Source organism: Larus michahellis, chromosome 19, assembly GCF_964199755.1.
Source record: "Larus michahellis chromosome 19, bLarMic1.1, whole genome shotgun sequence".
Classification (NCBI taxonomy): domain Eukaryota; kingdom Metazoa; phylum Chordata; class Aves; order Charadriiformes; family Laridae; genus Larus; species Larus michahellis.
Window position 1 is genome coordinate 2097709 of NC_133914.1, and position 19442 is coordinate 2117150.

At 61.3% G+C, this 19442-nt stretch overlaps 2 protein-coding genes across 3 annotated transcripts; one reads left to right on the top strand and one right to left on the bottom strand.

Moving 5' to 3' along the window:
- Positions 1-4487: 4487 nt before the first annotated feature.
- TRAPPC3 (trafficking protein particle complex subunit 3) lies at positions 4488-10560 on the bottom strand. Of its 2 annotated transcripts, none has more exons than XM_074563045.1 (5): positions 10414-10560; positions 7636-7733; positions 7309-7408; positions 6877-7059; positions 4488-6229 (listed from the first exon to the last, which is right to left on the bottom strand). In XM_074563045.1, the coding sequence occupies exons 1-5, from the start codon at positions 10453-10455 to the stop codon at positions 6110-6112; spliced, it is 543 nt and encodes a 180-aa protein (XP_074419146.1). In that variant the 5' UTR covers positions 10456-10560; the 3' UTR covers positions 4488-6109. The 2 variants fall into 2 exon arrangements, with proteins under 2 accessions (XP_074419146.1, XP_074419145.1); XM_074563044.1 differs by having other exon boundaries at positions 6829-7059; positions 10414-10542.
- Positions 10561-13869: 3309 nt separating this feature from the next.
- LOC141733007 (uncharacterized) lies at positions 13870-17977 on the top strand. The gene is made up of 14 exons (XM_074562726.1): positions 13870-14220; positions 14306-14466; positions 14596-14755; positions 14887-15057; positions 15132-15223; positions 15315-15472; positions 15553-15656; positions 15755-15979; positions 16133-16218; positions 16388-16524; positions 16711-16800; positions 16986-17194; positions 17305-17511; positions 17617-17977. The coding sequence occupies exons 1-14, from the start codon at positions 13981-13983 to the stop codon at positions 17902-17904; spliced, it is 2328 nt and encodes a 775-aa protein (XP_074418827.1). The 5' UTR covers positions 13870-13980; the 3' UTR covers positions 17905-17977.
- The last annotated feature ends 1465 nt before the right edge of the window (positions 17978-19442 follow it).

Here is a 19442-nt window from a genome sequence, read left to right on the forward strand (position 1 = left end):
CCCGGTTGGTGCCATCTTGCTGGTGTGGGGGCTGGCAACCGGGAAAGGAGGAAGTGGCAACTGAGCCACTTGCCCTGGCACTGCTTCAGGGCAGGACGTCGCGGGTTTGAATGGCTGCAGGGAAGATTTAATCGAGAAAGGAGCAGCTTTTGGGGCAGCTGAGCAGGAGCTGGGCTGCCTGGAGCTCCATCACCGGGTCTGTAAGCCCGGCTCAGCCCAAGCACCGCGGGGATGGGCTGAGAGCGGCTCCTGCCCTGGGACGGGTTAGATGCCCTTTGAGAACGTGCCCTGCCGCAGCTCAGGGAAACACAAGCCACTTCATCCACTCCCTTCCTTGGAAGCCAAAATTAAAACTATTTTGAAAGAAAGCAAACATTTCTCATCAAAATGCCTGTTTGTTCCTGGCCCACAGCTGAAGGTCTTGTCACGGGCCAAGGCTGCGCAACACCAGCAGCTTCCCAAGCTGCCTCCGGGCAGATCCGCGCGAGCTGGACGCTCGGGGTTCTGGCTGCGTTTGCTGATTGGCCCTTGGAAATTTTGCACCTTCTGTGGAAAAGGCTGAACCGGTGCCCCCTGCTCTGCCCGGGGTCTTTATTTCTGGGATGGCAGCGAGCTCGTGGCTTCAGTGTTTGTGCGGAACGGTGGCACCCCTGCACCCTTTCGGAGGGAGCCCAGCGCCGTGTCCCTGCGCCACCGGGCAGCGGGGGAACGGCTTCCGCAGGGGAACGGTGCCGCTGCCGGCAGGACAATAGCGGCTGTGGTTTTAATTATTGGGGTTTAGTTGTGTGGAGCGGAACGAGAAACTGAGAGCAGTGAAACCACAGGGAGAAAGGCGGAAAGGATGGTCTTTGGCCGGCTGCCTGGCGGGAGGCGGGCTGGGGGTGGCTGGACCGTCCCGTGGCCAGGAGAGCACCGGCATGCTCGCTGGGTCACGGCACCGTGGCAGGAACGATGGCTCGGCTGGTGTCAGCCTCTTCTGCCACTGTCACGCTGTCGCCCAGGGACGTGCCTTCCCATCACAGATTGGCACAAGCTGCCTGAACTGCTGCGTATGGAAACAAAGCGCCACGCAGTGACATGAGAGCATGGACCTGACCGGGCATGGGGGTGGAAGGGGACACTGAGACAAACTGGATTCCTCCCCTGGACACCCTTCATCCCTGCACGTGCTGCTGGGGCCAGTCTGTGCCTGGGAGCGGGGAAGCTCCTCTCCGTGCTTCTGTTCACCCGTGACTTTAACAGTCGCCTTCGCTGCAGTGAGACTTTCAAAGGGCTGGACCAGCTCCGCGGCTGGGCAGAGCATGGGAGGAGGGTGCCTGTCCCGCTTAGGAAACACAGAAAACAATAAAAGAGGAACAATGGAGCCTCCTTCCCTTCACCCGAAATACCAAACGCCACCAAACTGTGGCAGAGCTCTGAGCAGCGCTGCTGGGGCTGCTCTCGTCCCACCCTGCAGAAACCTCCTCCCCTTCCTCGGCCCTGGCACGGGATGCTGCAGGAGGGCGGGTGCCAAGGAGCATCGCCAAAGGGCTGCCCTGACCCAGCACTGCTGCCGGTGGGCATTCACAGCTTTGGAAACCATGTTTGGGCCAGGGCAGTGGTTCTGCAGCATGGCTGTGCTCTGGGAAAGGATTTTGCAAGCTGCCCAGGCTCCCTGGGTCAGCTGAATGCACTTTGCAGCCAGCCCGAGTATACGGGAAGGTTTATTAAAGCATCGCAATACCCAAAGTTGCCAGATTGTTATCAGGCAGAGAATGTATTCATGTGGTGCCAAGTGCGGGGAGAAGCTCGGCCAGGTTGGCCAGAGCTGGGAGTCCTGGGACAGGGGACGTGCCTGGCTGGAACCGGCACCCCGAGCATCCTCTCGCCTGGCCCTCGTGCAGCCAGCAGTTTTTCAGTGCACGGCTGCAGCGGGACGTGGGGCTGGGGCACCCCGAGGGGCTGGGGCTGAGCATCCCGCGCATGTGGGACTCGAGGGGGCTGTTTGAGCCGGTGAGCGGATGGTGCCAGCCCGGCGCTGCTCGGGGCCACCGGCTCTGTGCCAGCCCTGCCGAGGAACTGCCATCCCAGCAGACAAGTCCTTGAGAGTGAAATATCCTTCTCACAGCTCCAGCGAGCGCCTGGCACCCTGGCCAAGCACATCTGGCTGAAAGCTGTGGGAGCTGCCCTGGCAGTGAGGACACCACTCCGGAAACTCTTCCCTCCTGGAGAGATTCCCCCGTCCCCATCTGGGCTCCTCTCCCGGCACCGTCCCTGCCCCATCAGCGGGTGCCAGGTCTGCAGAGGGACGGTGCCCAGGGCTGCCACACGCTCCCAGGTTAGGTGGTGGGAGCGGGGCTGGGAGCTCTGCTTCCCACCAGTGAGGGGAGAAGGGACCTCCCCTCACTGGGCTGGTGCGAGGGTGGGACGCGGGTGCTGTGGGTGTGGGCTGGTGGTGCGGAGCGTGGCTGCGTGCGTGGCCGGGCTCACCGCCAGCCCTGCTGCAGCCAAAACACCCCGCAGCCCCGTCCTGCACAGTCGGAGCAGGGCGGCAGCAAACTGCCCTCGTCGGCTGCTGCAGCAAAAGCAGGCAACGAACCCCAGGCGAGCGGGGAGCGGGAGCACCTGGGGGGATGAATTGGTTTAAACCCTCAAGCTGGACTCTGGTACATCATGCCTGGGATGGGAGTTCAGCTCCCGCCAGTGTGCACTTTTGGGACACGCTCCGGCTCGGCACTGTCTGAATTCCTGCTCTCCCATGAGAGAAAACAGAGCTTGAGGGAGGCGAGGGCTGGAAAAGCTCCTTCCACCCTCTGCGGGCACCGCTGCGAATAAAGCTCCCAGGACCCATCACTCTGGGAGCCCAGGATGGGGTTGGGATGCAGCACTGCGGCTGGAAGCCGGGGTCTGGGTGATGCAGAGTCCATCTGCTGCCACCACGGGGTGGCCAGGGTGGCCGAGTGGCCAGTGTGGGCAGGCAGGGGCCAGGCACAGCCAGGGGGGCTCGTCCTGCGCACCGCCGTCTGCTGGGGTCCGGCAGCATCACTCTCCGGCAGCGCTCCCGCCCCGTGTCCCGCGTCCCCTCCTTGGCTTGTTGCTATTGTCATCTCTAATATCACGCCGAGATATGAAAGGCTGAAAGTCGCCTCTTTTCCTGCCAGGTTAAATCGTTCACCAGGAATGTCTATTATTCCCACAAGTCAACTTTCCCCTTCGCGGTATGTGTCCAGGGGTCAGGCCTGGCACTACATGAAAGTGAAGGGTATTCAATAACCTAGAGCCGTGGAAAGGCTCGAGTCCAACTCCAACCATGTTCAGGGTTTTATTGATGCAGCATGCCTTTCCCCATTTGTTTCCTATAAACAGCACATGGTAATATTTAGTAGGTTTCAAACAGAGCTCTTTGCATATTCTCCCTTGTCTACAATGAGCTACTCGGTAGTAGACAGTTTTAATTTACTTAATGCAATTTTTGCTTTTTGTTCTTCCAGAGGGTCTGGGCTGGTTTTGACCCAGTCGCCCCAGCACATTACGGCGCAGCCCCATAGTTCCCGGGGGGGCGGCAGCGGGACCCCAGGACCCCAGGAAGGAGGGAAAGGACCCGGCACGAGCTCACCGTTGCAAAATCGCCCCCTTTTAGCTGTACGTCAGCGAGGAGGACACGGGCCCCCCCTCCCCCTGGGACAGTCCCCCGGGGCAGCCGCTGCCCAGGGCTGTCTCAGGAGCCGGGTGCGTGTCGGGGCTGTCTGGGGACACTTTGGCTGGCAAAGCCTGGCTTTTGTCACCGGCCAGGCTGGGGACACGTGACGCTCACCAGCCCCAGCCAAAGAGAAAAGCCTCTTTATTGTAAAAGCTGCTGCTTCCTGGTCCCCGGGGGTGGCAGCGGCCGTGGTGCAGCCCTGGGTGCTCTGTGCGAGGCTGTGGGGTGCCCCCTGGCGCGGGGGGATGCCCCCTGGCAGGCTGTGGGGCGGCTCCCTCACGCCACGGGCTCCTGGGGAGCATCTGCACCATTTCTACAAGCAGGGAGGGCAAGAGCTCCTGCCGGAGCCAGCAGTCGCCATTCCTCGCCCGCGCGCTCCCGGCCGCAGCACTGCGTGGCTGATGGCAGCCATGGAGCAGCCCCCACGTTGAGTGGGCACGGGGGGGGCACAGGTGCCTCCCGAGGTGATTTTTTGCCGCTATGAATGACCACAAATAGCATGTCCCAGCTCGCTCCTTGGGCTGGCGGTAGCGAGCCCCGGCTAACGTACCCGCACGGGTATTCACGGGGCAGGAAAAGACCAGTCCTCGAACAAGCAAACATTGACTGCATCAGCCCCCGAGTCCCACCCCCCGCCACAATCCCTCCGTGCGCTGAATACTGGGCAGGTTCCCTTCGTGCAGCAGCTTTCAGGCACGCCGGCCGTCAGACATTCCTGGTGCGGCGCTGCCGTCACCCTGCCACCCTGCAGGGCGCCGAGCCCACGCCGCTCGCCGCTGCGTCGCCAAAGGAAGAGGAAACCAAAGAGTTGACACCGGGATTCTTTTAATGCAATCGCTTTTAAAATGCAGCCTTAAAATGAATTATAATGGTCAACAATGAGAAATGACAGATCTTTTTCATCTCTGTGACATGGCCACGCAGCACCTCTGCCTCCAAAACCCATCAGCCACCGCTGCTCCTCCATGTCATTCTTCGGCTGCTTTTACAGCTCCTCTCTGCCCCTTCGCAGGACACGCATCACACCAGGCACCCCAACCCTCCCACCAAAGGGGCTCATTTGGGCAAAAAAAGGGACGGGGAGAGCCACCAGTGTCCAGAGAACCAAAACGAGCGGCAGCACAAGCAGCACCGTTCTCTCTCACCTTACACTCAGGCATAAACCTACAAAGGTATCGGAGCCGCCAGCTCCCGTGGGCGTGAGTGAAAGCATCGACCTGAAGCTCCTAATTATCTCTGTGGATCTGTGCCTTCATGCTATGTAAAGTGATTTGAGAACTGAACGTCTGACTGCGTTTTCTGGCTAACCGGGATGGCAGAGGAAGTTGATTTTCCAATATCTTGCTTTTTGAGATCTAATACTACTTTGTGTATTTATTTTAACGAACAGCGGGTGCTACAGACTGCCAGAGCTTGCCAATTCAAGTAACACGGGAAATTCTGTTGTAGCCTAAACATCTGTGAGAATACACCCCGGCACATCCTCCGCACTGCGCAGTGTTTATAGACCGTTAACAGGGGAACAGGCTCTACCCGCTGAAACACATTGATCACCGCCCAGTCGTTAGTCTTGAGTTTGGCTTTTCATTCCGTGGACTTGCCCCGCGGCCCCTGGGCTGGACCCGCTGCAGACCACCGATGGCATTTTACCCTCTCTTTCCTTTTCTCCATTTAAATTATTTACTGCTGCTCCACTGCAATTTCACCGTCCTCCCCTTATGAGAGGAGAGCCACAAGACTGCTGGGGGAAGAGAAACTGCAGAACGGCCCCAGCCACACCAACCTCCTGAATCTGCCCGTGCTGGTGACGCCGCTGCTCTCCCACAAAAGGAACCGACCGGGTGCCAACACTCAAATGGATCTCCCAAGTCACCCTTTTGTATCAAGCTCACGTTTTACTAGTAATTTCAGAATCAAATGCAGGAAGCCAGTTTGGTCTACAGAAATACTATGCACTTATCTCCAAATGAATTTTAAGCCCCTCTTTTTAAGGACAGCGTTTAACAGTAAATCAGTGAGCTCTCACAGCCTGGTCTCCAATTCTGGTAAGAGAAGACGGATTCAGATTTGAACAGACTGGAGCCTTTCTGGAGTCTGAGCAGTAGTTCTCGCACAACCAAATGTCACAATTAGAAACTGAGCGTAGAAAGAGTCCCCAGGGTAATACGAAAAAGACATCACCTTATGAAAAAGCATCAGAATGAACCTGTGAAATAAACAGCAACTGGACAACTGTCTTCTACAGAAGATGGAAGTTAACGGTAGAAGAATATAATTACATCTTAAACAGTCAGTCAGTCTGAATGTACAGGGGCGCTAGATCCCTACAGATCTGTGACGAAAGCGCTCTATCCCTACAGATCTGTGACGAAAGCTAATGGCCAAAACCAGCTGGTCCCCTCCAGTCCCAAAGGGAGACTGGGTTGCGATTCACTCTTCACCAGCTGGAAGATTGTCTTCAATCCGCCTGATGAACTTCATTCTAATTTCTGTGACGCTGTCACCCTTCAGTGTGTCCTGGACAAATTTTACATCTACGGCCATCTGAACCTAGGGAAGAGGAAAGAAGAGCTGTTACCTCCCTCCAACAGCCGCTTCTCTAGGACTTGCCTGACTGTGAAGACCGAGTTTAAGGACTCTGAGGGCATGACACACAAATGCAGAGCTCTACAGAAGCACTCGCTACTTTTCAGGATCACACCCTCCTTGTACACCGTGGCCTACAGGGTAGACAGCAGGCACCTTTCCTTGGCAAATGTACCTCCCACAGTGTAACCAGTGCTCCCTGCAGAGATCAGGGCCAGCTTCGTGCTGGGCTATGCGTCCTGCTGCTCCACACATGCTCCTCAAAAATTTCAGCTAAGCAAGACAATCAAGCCTAAATACAGACTCCTGAATTGGAGACACAGCTGTTCTCTTGTTCCAGCAAATTCCCAACTAGGGCTCACAGCAGTGATAAAGTGAAGATTTTGAAGCTTCATAAACATTCAAGGAGATACTAGTGCCTCTACTTGGGCCACAAGAGGAAGGGGCTTGGTCAGGAACTCTGGGACTCACAGCAGCCGAGCGCTCCTGTAGCTCTGCTCTTCTGGGAATGGATTTCACATCCAAAGCAAACACAGACTAGACAATAAAGTATGTGCTGATACCTTGGTCGTTCTTATTTCTGTCTCACTGGAAGAGAGACCTTGGCTCACCATTTCCAGGGCACCTCGCAGCACTCCACACAACAGGTTGGAATAGATGAGAGACGAGTGGTTGTCAGGGAGCTCAACAAAGTCCACCAAGGGGTTATTTTCCAAGATCAGGGAGAACTCATCGCCTCCAGGACTCCAGTTGGTGATGCTCGGGGTGATGCCCAGGTACATTTTAAATGCTATCTGTTACGTCAAACAGTATGAACAAGAACACGTCCCATGAAGCAACAGCACGGCTTTGGTCTTTATCAAGTTACTAAAGGGTTTTGAAAACACCATTCCTTTCTCCCATTTCCCACCGGTCATCAGTAGTCAGAGATCTAATTCGTTTTCCTCCCCAAAACCGCAGTCAAACTCTCAGAACAGTCCTGCGAGTAGCAAAGACTCTATCCTCACACGCAAAACTGGACAAAGCTGTGCTTTGACAACTACCTTTGCAATAACATCTGCAGTTTCACGGAAATCATGGCACCTTCCGACATTGGACCGGGCCAGAAAGTCTTCTATGAGCCGAACACCGATGTTGTAACCCCTGTGAATGTACAAAAGAACAACAGCTACAGAGTGGGAAATGTGTAGCTTTAGAAAGACATCCAACATTTATAAAAGAAAAGAGCGGAGAAAAAAAATTTAAATCTGAGAAATATCAGTATTAAATAAAATTCAGTCTGCCAGGCTTTTATTTTTAGGGCAGCACCCAGCCGTGCCACACTGTGAACCCGAGCTCCTACAAGGCTCCGCTGCAGCAGATCCACTTACATTTTGTCAAGCTGCTTGTTGACGTCCTCATCATTCTCGTAGTCCTTGCACAGCTGGGTGACCAGAGCGCCGTACGTCAGCGTGAAGAGCTCCGAGTTCTAGACAGAGGCAAAAAGGATTTAGTACAAGCAGAAGAGAAAACTGACTGAGCACTGCCGCATCTGTGTCCAGCGCTGCTTCCATCGGCCTGGAGAGGGGGAACAGAAACCTGCTGTCTCAAAGGAATGTGCTGCTTAATAAGGAGAGATCCCCATTCATATTTTGGCAAGGCAACTTCAGTCTCCTTAGAAAGAGAAATTCTCTTTGACTAGGAACGACTGAGCACTTTCTTTGTCTCCCTCTCTCCACACACAAAGCACTTCCCATTAATAGGTCCGGAATCTGACCTGAAGAGGCAAACCAGGAGGCTGCTGCCCCCCTGTAGCCATTCTTGGCAACTCCTGTCAGCTGCCAATTAGCATTTCTCTGCTGTAACAAGCACATCCCCAGATAACTGCAATGACACCTCCAGGTCATTTTGTGTGCCACCGACCACCTCCCGGATGGCTAAACGTGCAGCTGACGGCGACCTGAATTTATTTCGACCACTGACCTAGAGATGCAAACTGGCTCAAGCTGCCGTTATCTGTGTTTCATGAACGCTCTGCAAACAGGCAACACTCGTTAGGCTCCACTTCTGCTCCTTTCAAGGGGACAAAAAATGCTTGTCCATTCAGATTTATTACATTCTGCCACCAAGAAAAAACAAGACTCATCTGGTGCCTAGAAAGTTATCTAAGCACATAATTTGCTTCATACATTAAAATCAGCTCCTCATACCCAGAAGAGGAACAGCAAGGATGATTTCAGGTCGGGTCAGCAGATCTGTGTTGTGCACATCCTCTTTCTGTGCCTGGCTAGGATCAAAGTTACTCGGCTTTCTTTGCACTGTTGCCTGATTTGCAGAAAAACACCGAGGGAAGAGTCTCCTCCCCCAGCCATCCCTCTCACCAGATCCTCAACTTGAAGCAACTACGTCAAAGTGCATTTTCCTGGGAGCCATTAAGCCAGACCAGTCATTAAAGGCTGCAAAACAAAAAGCTACAACAGGCTTTAGCTTTCCACAGAACCTGAAGTGTTTTCAGGAACAAATAAACCATCATCATTTATTTCTGCTTTCAGTTTTAGCATTCGGAAACATTACAGAGAGACTAATCCCAGATTAAAAGCCTATCACCTACCATGAGATGCATAGATGCAGAAGGTGAAATGAATGGCAAATACCAATACTACAGAATGAAAGCAGCAGGCAGGCAGAAAGGAAGGGAAAAGAGACAACATCAGAGTTAAGTGACAACACTGATCGCACTTCAAGATTACAGAAAGCAAGACAAACACAAGGAGGAATCAATCCCAGACGGCAACATTCAACAAATAGAAATCTGCTTTGTTAGAAGACACAGGGAATTCCACCTTGTCATTGTAAGAGAACCAGTGAGACCCCTCGGTACTTTTGCCCAATTTTAGATCTAAAGAATTGGTACATTCTTTGGTTTCTTTACTTACAATTCTGCTTTTGTCTTGGAAAGATAAAGGTTGCACAAGTTCACATCACTCAAGAGCAACCGACAAGGCGGAAGTCTCCTGTAGCTCAACTGGCAGAGTCAGACGTTTGGCAGAGAATTTAACAAACATGCAAAAAAGGTTAGGCTATTTTTAAGGATTTCAGTAATTTTAGTAAAGACAGGGCTTGGCAGCCAGAGAAAGTAGGGGTGAATGGATGGAGGAAATCCGCTGTTACCGGTCCAAGGTGTTGTCATTTACTGTACAAAGCCATGACACCGTCACCTGCTCTTATCAGCCCCAAAGTCTGCAAACCCAGTGTTGGTCGTGGTTATTGCCTGCGACACTGCTATTCAGGTAACTTTAAACTGTTATAACAAGGCAAACTTCTACGTTCATATTTGTAAACGAACTCTTAATTTTCAGTCAATCTAATGGAATTAAGTGCCCAGTACTTTTCCATATTTTTTTTTGCATATTGCAGACTACTGTATAGTCTCAACACTACGTAACCATTGTGTGGCTACAAAAATGTCAGAATCCTAATGAAGTAACACCAATTCCTTAAATAAAAATCACCGTATTTAAGGAGCTGAACCCCTGGTGGTGCGGAGGGGGCAGGAGCAGCTGCCTGGCCGCCGCTGAGCCACAACCAGCCCGTCAACACGGCCAAGGAGGGAGGAAAAAACAGGTTTTATTTTTTACTACTTGCTTGCAAATACTGACATCGCACGAGAAATGAGCTGGTTCGCTCCGGCGTGGCCCAGAGCCCGACCTCGGCTCTGCAGTTTCGTTCTCCCTCCCCCGTTTCTCCGCTCGGCCGGACGGGTAACGCGGGACCGGGGAGAGAGGAGAAGCGTCTGCGTTCTGTCCCGCTCCTGCCCGATCCCTGACCCCGGCCCCGCCGCACCGGGCGCTCCCCGCCCTGCCCCGCAGCTGACATCAGCGGGGACCGGAGGCTTTAGGCCGCGCCCGTTCCCGGGCGGTGGCGGGCCCCGCCGCTCCCACGGTGCGGCTCGCACCGAGCCCCCCGCTCCGCGCCTCGGGCCTCTGGGGCAGGCGGAGGGCCCGGTCCCGCCGATCATCCCCCGCCAAGCCGGGCGGGCAGCGCGGCCCAGCGGCGGGCGGCGCCGGGCCCTGCCGCAGGCCGCCCCCTCAGCGCCGGGCCTCCGCCTCTTCCGCACCCCCCGCGCCGGGGTCCGCCCGGACCCTCGGGCGCCGCGGCCCCGCGGTTACCATTTTCTTGCTCTCGGTGCCGCGGCCGGCCTGGCGCGACATCCTGCCCGGCCGCCGCCCGCCCGGCCCGGCCCCGCCGCCTCTCGCACCCGCCGCGCCGCGGGGCACGCCGGGACTCGCAGTCCGCGCCGCTCCGCCGGCCCCGCCTCACCCGCGACGGCGAACTACAGCCCCCAGAGTGCAACGCGCCCGCCCTCGGCGCGCATGCGCGGCGCCGTGACAGGGGAGGTGGTGGGTCTACCCCGCCTCACGTGACGGAGAGGCGCCTACAAATCCCGGCGTGCGGGGAGGGTCACCTGACCGCGGGGATGGGCGGGGCCGGGGTGGCGCTTCGCCGCCAGGGGGCGCCGCCGGGCCGGGGTCCGCGCCGGGGTCCGCGCACGACCCGCCGTTCCCGGGGCCGCCGCGGGCGCTTCCCCCGGGCCCGGTTCCGGCTCCCCCCGCTCCTCTGGGTGCCTGCCGGGAGCAGGGCCCAGCCCGCAGCGGTGTCCGCGGTGCTGCTGCCCGCGAGAGATGCCCGGGGAGGGCCGGGCCTGCAGAGGGACGCCGGCCCCGCTTGTGGCAGTGAGGGGGGTTTTGCTGGATGAACAACGGATAGAATCATGGAACGGTTCGGGTTGGAAGGAACCTTAAAGCTCATCCAGTTCCACCCCCTGCCCTGGGCAGGGGCACCTCCCGCCAGGCCAGGCTGCACAGAACCCCCACGTCCCGCCCGGCCTTGGACGTTGCGGGGATGGGGCTCTCGCTTTGGGCCCTGCCCAGCTGCAGGCCCCGGTGTCTTGGCAGAAATTAGTTTCTGGGGCAAGGGCAGCTGGCATCCCCCGGGGCTGGCAGGGCAGCACCAGCTTGGAGCCTGGGGCTGCAGCACGGGGTGGGAATGGGGGCCACTGGGCACAGGGTTTCCGTGCCTCACACGTGGGAGAAACAAACACGTCCATGGGGAAACGCAGCTGAGAACAGGGGTGTCACAGAGATCAGCCCGGCGTGGGGCTCCATCTGACTGGAGTAAATATTTACTGGAGCAACCGAGCCCCCCTGACCCTCCCCAGCCAGCGCGGCTGCCCAAGCACCGGCCTCTGCTCCCAGATGGACGCTGCCTGGAGGTTATTTATTTGTTCAGGGATATCTCTATCCTAGACATGTTGCTGAGCGAGTGATGATTGCTGACCCACACTCAAGGGTGGCTCCAGCCGGGGCAGTGCGATGGAGGATGTGCTCTGGGCGCAGAGGGAGCTGTTAGTGGGACCCCCCCCCCGCCGGCTGCTCAGGAATCCAGCAGCTGGGTGATCACTGGCTGTCACCACGGAGCAGCAGTGCTGAGAGTGCGGGGGCCGGCTGGGCTCTCGCCGGCTGCGTCCGACCTGCTGGCATTGCCTTACATGGCTACGTCCCCAGGACAGCGCAGCCCGTGCTTGCTTGGCTGCTGGCGGGCTGTGAGCCTCTAGGTCTGATACCAGCTCTTGGCATGGTCGACCCAGGCTGGGGAACCGCCAGCATTGCCACAATCCCCGGCAGGAGTTGGACACAGCGCTGACAAGAGGCTGAGATGTCTGTGGCCCCCCATCTCCCAGCCCTAAAGCCAGGGAGCAGCCTGCAAGCGCCGGCTCCCCTCCTGCACCCAGCCCCGTCACAGCACCGGTGGGCAAATGGCCATAGAATCACAGAATGGTTTGGGTTGGAAAGGGCCTTAAAGGTCATCCAGTTCCATCCCCCTGCCCTGGGCAGGGACACCTCCCACCAGACCAGGTTTCTCCAAGCTCCGTCCAACCTGGTCTTGAGCCCCTCCAGGGATGGGGCAGCCACAGCTTCTCTGGGCAACCTGGGCCAGGGGCTCACCACCCTCACAGCCAAAAATTTCTTCCCGATATCTCATCTAAATCTCCCCTCTTTTCATTTGAAGTTATTACCCCTCGTCCCATGGCTCCCCTCCCTGATCCAGAGTCCCTCCCCAGCTTTCCTGGAGCCCCTTTAGGGACTGGAAGGGGCTCCAAGGTCTCCCCGGAGCCTTCTCTTCTCCAGGCTGAACCCCCCCAGCTCTCTCAGCCTGTCCTCACAGCAGAGGGGCTCCAGCCCTCCCAGCATCTCTGTGGCCTCCTCTGGCCCCGCTCCAACAGCTCCATGTCCTTCTGCTGTTGGTGCCCCAGAGCTGGAGGCAGCACTGCAGGGGGCTCTCCCCAGATCAGAGCAGAGGGGCAGAATCCCCCCTCCTCGCCCTGCTGCCCACGCTGCTTTTGATGCGAGCTGCTTTTCTCCAGGATATGGTTGGCCCTCTGGGCTTCAAGCACACATTGCCGGGTCATTTTGTGCTTTCCTCTCACCCCCTGTGCATCTCCCAGCTGCAGACCTACATCCAGGGGAGTGCAAAGGTGAGGGCAGCAGAGACCCCATGGCACGCAGTGCACAACGTCACAGCCACAATGCCAGAGCGGCCATGAGCTCCCTGAGCCAGGTGGCCACCAAACTCGCCCACAGGTCTCCATGGGCTGAGGCTGTCTGGTGCCAAGCCAAACCATGGCTGTCACCACACCACTTGTTTTCTGGGAGCGGCCATGTGAGAGCTGCAGAGCAAATGTCGCTGCGTGCCCGGGGGCTGCACAAGCCGCACATGCTGCTCCGGGTCACACAGCGCTGGCCCTCGCTGGCTGGGGAGTCACCTGGCCAACATGTGCCAGGTCCGGCCGCAGCCCTGCCGGCGCACTCGCGCCAGAGCCACCGCCCAGCCCCAAGCAGTGTCCCCAGGCTGCACATGCGGGCCTTGGGCAGCACGGCTGGGAGGACCAGCAGCCTCGGCTCCCAGGCACTGAGAGTGTGACCACGGCCACTGCGGCTGCTCCCACATGTGGGTGCCCACAGGAGGTACCATGTCCCTGTTCACTGTGTGAGACCTGCACTGGCATCATGCTCCGTGGTTCTCGTTAAAGCACGGGGTGCTAATGAAGGCCTCTCCCCTCGTTGCAGCGGGGGTGTCCCTGGGAGCCGGTTTGGCTTCACCAGGCAGCTCTGCCGGTTCCCACTCGCAGACGTGTGCCCACGCCGGGAGGTGCCCAGCGGGGTGGGAACCAAAACACCGCAACCTGCCACCGCGGCGGATCCAGGGGACGGGAGCCAGGGCCTGGCTGCACGTTGCACGGTGCTCCGGTGCCACCGGCCGGGACTTGCAGCTCCCCAAATAGGGACCCCGGGGCACGGGCCCCCGCGCCGGGTCTGGTTGCTCGTTTGGGGGGAGGTGGCTGGAGCTCCTCCGTACCCGCCGCTTTCTGATGCCTTCCCGGGGCGGCGGGGAGCACGGCCGGCGCCCGGCAGCTCCCCGGGACCTCCTGCCCTGGGACCTCCCGTCCAGGGACCCTCCGCACCGGCATCCCCCGCCCCGGGACGTGCGGGATCCTGGGATGTCCCGTCTCGTCCCGTCCCGTCCCGCCCCGTCCCGCTCCGCTCCGCCCCGTCCGGCGGGCGCAGGACCGAGCTGCAGCGCGTCCCGCCCCGCCCCGCTGCGCCCATCGCCCGTGGCCTCGGAGCTCCGGGCCGGTCTGGGCTGATCCCAGGAACCGAGCCGTGCCGAGCCGTGCCATGCCGCGCCGAGCCGCCCTCCCGCTCGCCCGGCGGAGCTCGGCGGCCCCGGGAGCGGCCGTGGCGGGGCTGGCGGGGCTCCGGGCCGCCGCCGTGCTGCTGTGCGCGGCGCTGGGCGCCGGGACGGGGCGGGCGCAGCCCTTCTCCTTCTCCTTCCCCTTCCAGGACCCGGCGCTGCCCTGGCACCGCCGCCTCGACGACCTGCTGGGCCGGCTGAGCCCCGCCGAGCTGGTGCTGCAGGTGAGGGGGCGGCGGGGCGGCCCCGGGATCCCCCCGGGACCCCTCGGGGATCCCCCCCGCCCCGCTCAGCACCCCTGGCCCGCAGGTGGCGAGGGGGGGCGCGATGGGGAACGGCCCCGCGCCCCCGGTCCCGCGGCTGGGCATCGCGCCCTACAACTGGAACACCGAGTGCTTGCGGGGTGACGCGGAGGCGCCCGGCTGGGCCACAGCTTTTCCCCAGGCGCTGGGGCTCGCCGCCGCCTTCAGGTACGGGCACCGGGCACGGGGCTCCCCTGGAGATGGGCCCCCACGGGATGGGGCATCTGTGAATGCGGTACTTGGCCCTGCGGGACGGACCCCTCCTCGTCCCCCGACACCCCCGTGCTCCCTCCGCAGCCCCGAGCTCATCTACCGGGTGGCCAACGCCACCGCCACCGAGGTGAGAGCCAAGCACAATGACTTCGCCGCCACTGGCCGCTATGGTGACCACACTGGGCTCAGCTGCTTCAGCCCCGTCCTGAACATCATGAGGCACCCGCTGTGGGGCAGGAACCAGGTGTCAGCACGGGGGGGGCCCACACAGGACCATGGGTGGCCGGAGGGAGGGTGGCAGCAGCTCCCTGGGGCGCTGGCTGTGGGAGTGCAGGGCTGGGGGTCTTGGTGGTGACCTGCCTGCGCCTCGTCCAGGAGACCTATGGGGAGGATCCGTTCCTGACCGGGGAGCTGGCCCGCAGCTTTGTGCAGGGGCTGCAGGGCCAGCACCCCCGCTACATCAAGGCCAGCGCCGGCTGCAAGCACTTCAGCGTGCATGGGGGGCCCGAGAACATCCCCGTCTCCCGGCTCAGCTTCAACGCCAAGGTGAGCATGGCAGGGCCGTGGGATGGCTGGCGGCCCCCCCAGGCACCGACCTCTCTCTGCGGCCCCGATTGCAGGTGATGGAGCGGGACTTGCGCACCACCTTCCTGCCCCAGTTCCAGGCGTGTGTGCGCGCCGGCTCCTACAGCTTCATGTGCAGCTACAACAGGTACCGAGCACGGCAGGGACTGCGCAGGCTGGGCTGCCTGCAGGGTGGCCAGTGGCCAGCCGGGCGGGCTGCCCTATCCCCTCTCCCACAGGATCAATGGTGTTCCTGCCTGCGCCAACAAGAAGCTGCTGACGGACATCCTGCGCAATGAGTGGGGGTTTGAGGGCTACGTGGTGAGCGACGAGGGGGCCCTGGAGCTCATCATGCTGGGGCACCACTACACGCGCACCTTTCTGGAGACAGCAGTCGGTGAGCTGGTGGGATGGGTGCGGGGTCCCCGGGCACCACGCAGCTGTGACAGGGGGTTTCCCTTCTCTCCGGCACGGCAGCCTCGATGAATGCCGGCTGCAACCTGGAGCTCTCCTACGGCGTGAGGAACAACGTCTTCATGCACATCCCCAAGGCTCTGGCCATGGGCAACATCACACTGCAGGTGAGTTGGGGGGAGCGGGGCTGGGGGCACGGACAGGGAGCCGGGGCTGCCCCCACCAAGCACCCCTGAGGTTTGGGTGCTGGTCGGGGTCTTTGCAGATGCTGCGCGATCGGGTCCGGCCTCTCTTCTACACACGGATGCGGCTGGGGGAGTTCGACCCCCCGGCCATGAACCCCTACAGTGCCCTGGACCTGAGCGTGGTGCAGAGCCCTGAGCACCGCAACCTCTCCCTGGAAGCTGCTGTCAAGAGCTTCGTGCTGCTGAAGAACGTGCGGGGGACCCTGCCCCTCCGGGCCCAGGACCTGCCTGGCAAACGCCTGGCGGTGAGCACCGCAAACGGAGGCGGCAGGGGGACACGGTGACCCAGGGGCTGTTGGCTCCGTGCCCCATGCACACAGGTGTCCCCTCCTTTGGAGAGCCGCAGGCTGTGTGGCACAGGGCTGCCGGTGCCCACTGTCGCCCCTCTGCCCTCCCAGGTGGTGGGTCCCTTCGCTGACAACCCCCGGGTGCTGTTTGGGGACTACGCCCCGGTGCCGGAGCCACGGTACATCTACACTCCCCGGTGAGACAGCGCGATGCTGCCGTCCCTCCCCAGCCGTGGGCACTGCCCGGGGCTGCCGCTGCAGCCGTTTGACCCTTTGCTGGGGGCCAGGGCAAGGGGAGGACGTCCCCAAGGCGCCCCGACCCTGGGGCACAGCAGCTCCTGTGCCCTTTGCTCTCCCCTGGCACAGGAGAGGGCTGGAGACGCTGCTGGCCAACGTCAGCTTCGCGGCGGGCTGCCAGGAGCCGCGGTGCCAGCAGTACTCGCAGGTGGAGGTGGTGGGTGCGGCGGGGGCAGCCGACGTGGTGGTGGTCTGTCTGGGGACAGGTAGGTGGGAGCGGGGAGGGCGCTGGGTGGGCACAGCCTAGGGAGGGGGAGCCCCCCAGAGCCTGGGCAGCTGCGGGGGGGGAATGGGTCCCCATCGGCCCCCCGAGGCGGTCAGTGCCTCTACCGCATCCGTCTGCGGTGCCCAGGTGGGGTGTAAGGGGCTGTCCCTTGGCTGTCCCCATGCAGGGACAGATCTGGAGACAGAGGCGAAGGACCGGAGGGACCTGTCCCTGCCAGGCCACCAGCTGGAGCTGCTGCAGGACGCCGTGCAGGCGGGTAGGGGCTCTGGGGGGCTGGCTGTGGGGTCCTGTGGGGCGGGGGCAGCCCGGGGAGGGTGGTGATGGGCTGCAGTGCAGGGAGGGGAACCACAACCCCCCGAGGTGTTCCCCATCCATGGGGCACCCCAGAGCCGTCCGAGCAGCACTGTTGCGGGGCTCTTGGTGACAGCCATTTCCCTGCAGCCGCTGGGCGCCCTGTCATCCTGCTGCTGTTCAACGCGGGGCCCCTGGACGTGAGCTGGGCGCAGGCGCATGAGGGTGTGGGGGCCATCCTGGCATGCTTCTTCCCTGCCCAGGCCACTGGCCTCGCCATCGCCAAGGTCCTGCTGGGTGAGGTGGGGGCCAATCCGGCCGGCAGGCTACCAGCCACATGGCCCGCAGGCATGCACCAGGTAAGGCTGGGGCAGCTAGCAGCACCTGTAGCCCTCAGTGGCCAGGGGAGCCATGGGATGCAGGGCTGATGCTTTACTGTGCCCACCCAGCCTTGCCCCGCATCCCACAGGTGCCACCGATGGAGAACTACACCATGGAGGGGCGCACGTACCGGTACTACGGGCAGGAGGCCCCGCTCTACCCCTTCGGCTACGGGTTGTCCTACACCACCTTCCAGTACCGGGACCTGGTGCTGAGCCCCCCAGTGCTGCCCATCTGTGCCAACCTCTCCATGTCTGTGGTGCTGGAGAACACGGGGCAGCGGGATGGCGAGGAGGTGAGCGCAGCTGCTCCGCACTGATGTGGCTGTACGGGGTACAGATACAGCCGGGGGGGGCCGCTGGGGGGTCCCATTGGCACTGACTCCCGTCCCTTCGGGCAGGTGGTGCAGCTGTACCTGCGGTGGGAGCAGTCGTCTGTGCCGGTGCCCCGCTGGCAGCTGGTGGCTTTCCGACGTGTGGCCGTGCCAGCCGGCCGGGAGACCAAGCTGTCCTTCCAGGTGGCGGCCGAGCAGCGTGCCGTCTGGGCACAGGACTGGCGCCTCGAGCCCGGCACCTTCACCCTCTTCGCTGGTGGGCAGCAGCCGGGCCAGCGGACGCGGGCGTCCTCGGAGGTGCTGAGCGCGCAGTTCACTGTCACTGGCGCAGCCCGGCCCCTGCGCGGGTGCTAGAGGTGGGGGTGACCGTGTGCCGCGGGGAGCGCGGTTGTCACACTCGCAATAAAGGGCCGGGTGCTGCTCCACGGCGGCTGCGTGGAGCCTCCCCTTGTGACCCCCCGGCACAGGGCTGGGAGCATCCCCGAAGCAGGATGGCAGTGTCCTTGCCCTGCCCAGGGCTTTCACCCTCCTCCCTGTACCCGTTCCCCCCCAGGGTGCCGCTGTAGCCCCACACCCTGCCCGAGCCCCACACCAGCCGAGGGGCAGCGGCTGCCTGGACCCACATGTGCCCTGGCTGATGCACGCCTGTGCCTCCCGCTCTATTTATAGCTGCCGGGGCCGATCCAACAAGTTCCCGTGCCGAGGGGTGGGGGTCCGGCAGCGCCGCCTTTGTTCCCAGCCTGGGGGGCTCCGGAGGGCAGGGGCTGGTCCCTCTCCTGCCCAGGCAGGATCCATCCCCAGGAGAGTGGCACCCGTGCAGCCAGTGGCAGGGCCAGCACGGCGAGGAGGGGGCAGGACGCCAGCAGCGTGGTGGGGGCAGAGATGCAGCAGTGTGAGCGGCCAAGCCCTGCACCAGCCAGAGGGACCGATCCAGCCCTGCAGCAGCTCGGGTGCTGCGGGGCAGGGATGGGACAGGGTCCAGCAGCGACGCTGGCAGGGGGTGCGGGGAGCCGGAGACAGGCAGGAGCTCCTTGGGACGGCGTTGGAGGACCAGGATCTCCTTCAGCCCCAGGGCCAGAGGCCAAGGTGGGGCTGGCAGGGAGCGCGTGGTGCTGCCCAGGCCTGACACCGTGACATCAGGGCCCTAATTACAGATGTGGCCTGGGATAATTACAGAGCAAGTGAGGGCTGCGGCAGGGCAGGGCAGGGCTCAACCCATCGCTGTCCCATTTGTCACCTGCACCCACAGGGGCTTGTCCTACAGCAGTGGGGCTTTGCGGCCAGCCACGATGCCAGCCCCGTGGCAAGATGCTCGGGGGCTGGTGGCTGCCTCAGCACACTGCTGGGGATGGGCTGGTCCTGCACCCATCTGCTCCAGGACAGGCTCCCTGCAGGCAGTGTCAGGGCGAGGTGCCGGGCCCACGGTGCTGTGGCTAGACCCCAGCCCCCTCCCCAGGCCGGCCCGAGGGTGCCATGGCAGTGTTGCACCCTGCACCATAGGGCTGAGGAGCACGGGGAGCTCGGGCATGCAGCTGCTGGCACCAGGCGGCATGCTCGTCATGAGCTCATCGGATTTTCCATCAGCGCGGGGAGGGCGGCTGTTCCCAGCACCATGGGAACGAGAGGGCTGGACCCAGGAACCCCGACGCAGCGGGGCTCTGCCTGCAGCGGAGTGATCGATCCATGCTCTGCTTGTTGTATAAGCCCATCGACTCAGGCTGGCACGGCAGCCAGGAGCCCTCTGCATCGCTGCCCATGCTGGGATTGCTGCCGGAGCACAGCCCCAGGCCCTGTACACCCGCCATTGCCCCTTCCACACCGTGCCCCCTGCTCCAGGCTGGTCCCATGCTGGGGAGAGCGACCCCGGGTACAGCTGGACCCGCAGCCCTGGG

What these genes read in the sequence shown, in the direction of transcription:
- TRAPPC3 (XM_074563044.1), bottom strand. Translation starts at nt 10,455, where the DNA reads ATGTCGCGCCAGGCCGGCCGCGGCACCGAGAGCAAGAAAATG. An exon ending in AACAAGCAGCTTGACAAAAT is followed by an intron (nt 7,409 to 7,635) that starts GTAAGTGGATCT and finishes GTACATTCACAG; the next exon opens with GGGTTACAACATCGGTGTTC. An exon ending in CTGCAGATGTTATTGCAAAG is followed by an intron (nt 7,060 to 7,308) that starts GTAGTTGTCAAA and finishes TTGACGTAACAG; the next exon opens with ATAGCATTTAAAATGTACCT.
- LOC141733007 (XM_074562726.1), top strand. Translation starts at nt 13,981, where the DNA reads ATGCCGCGCCGAGCCGCCCTCCCGCTCGCCCGGCGGAGCTCGGCGGCC. An exon ending in GGCCCGCAGGCATGCACCAG is followed by an intron (nt 17,195 to 17,304) that starts GTAAGGCTGGGG and finishes CGCATCCCACAG; the next exon opens with GTGCCACCGATGGAGAACTA. An exon ending in GGCAGCGGGATGGCGAGGAG is followed by an intron (nt 17,512 to 17,616) that starts GTGAGCGCAGCT and finishes CCCTTCGGGCAG; the next exon opens with GTGGTGCAGCTGTACCTGCG.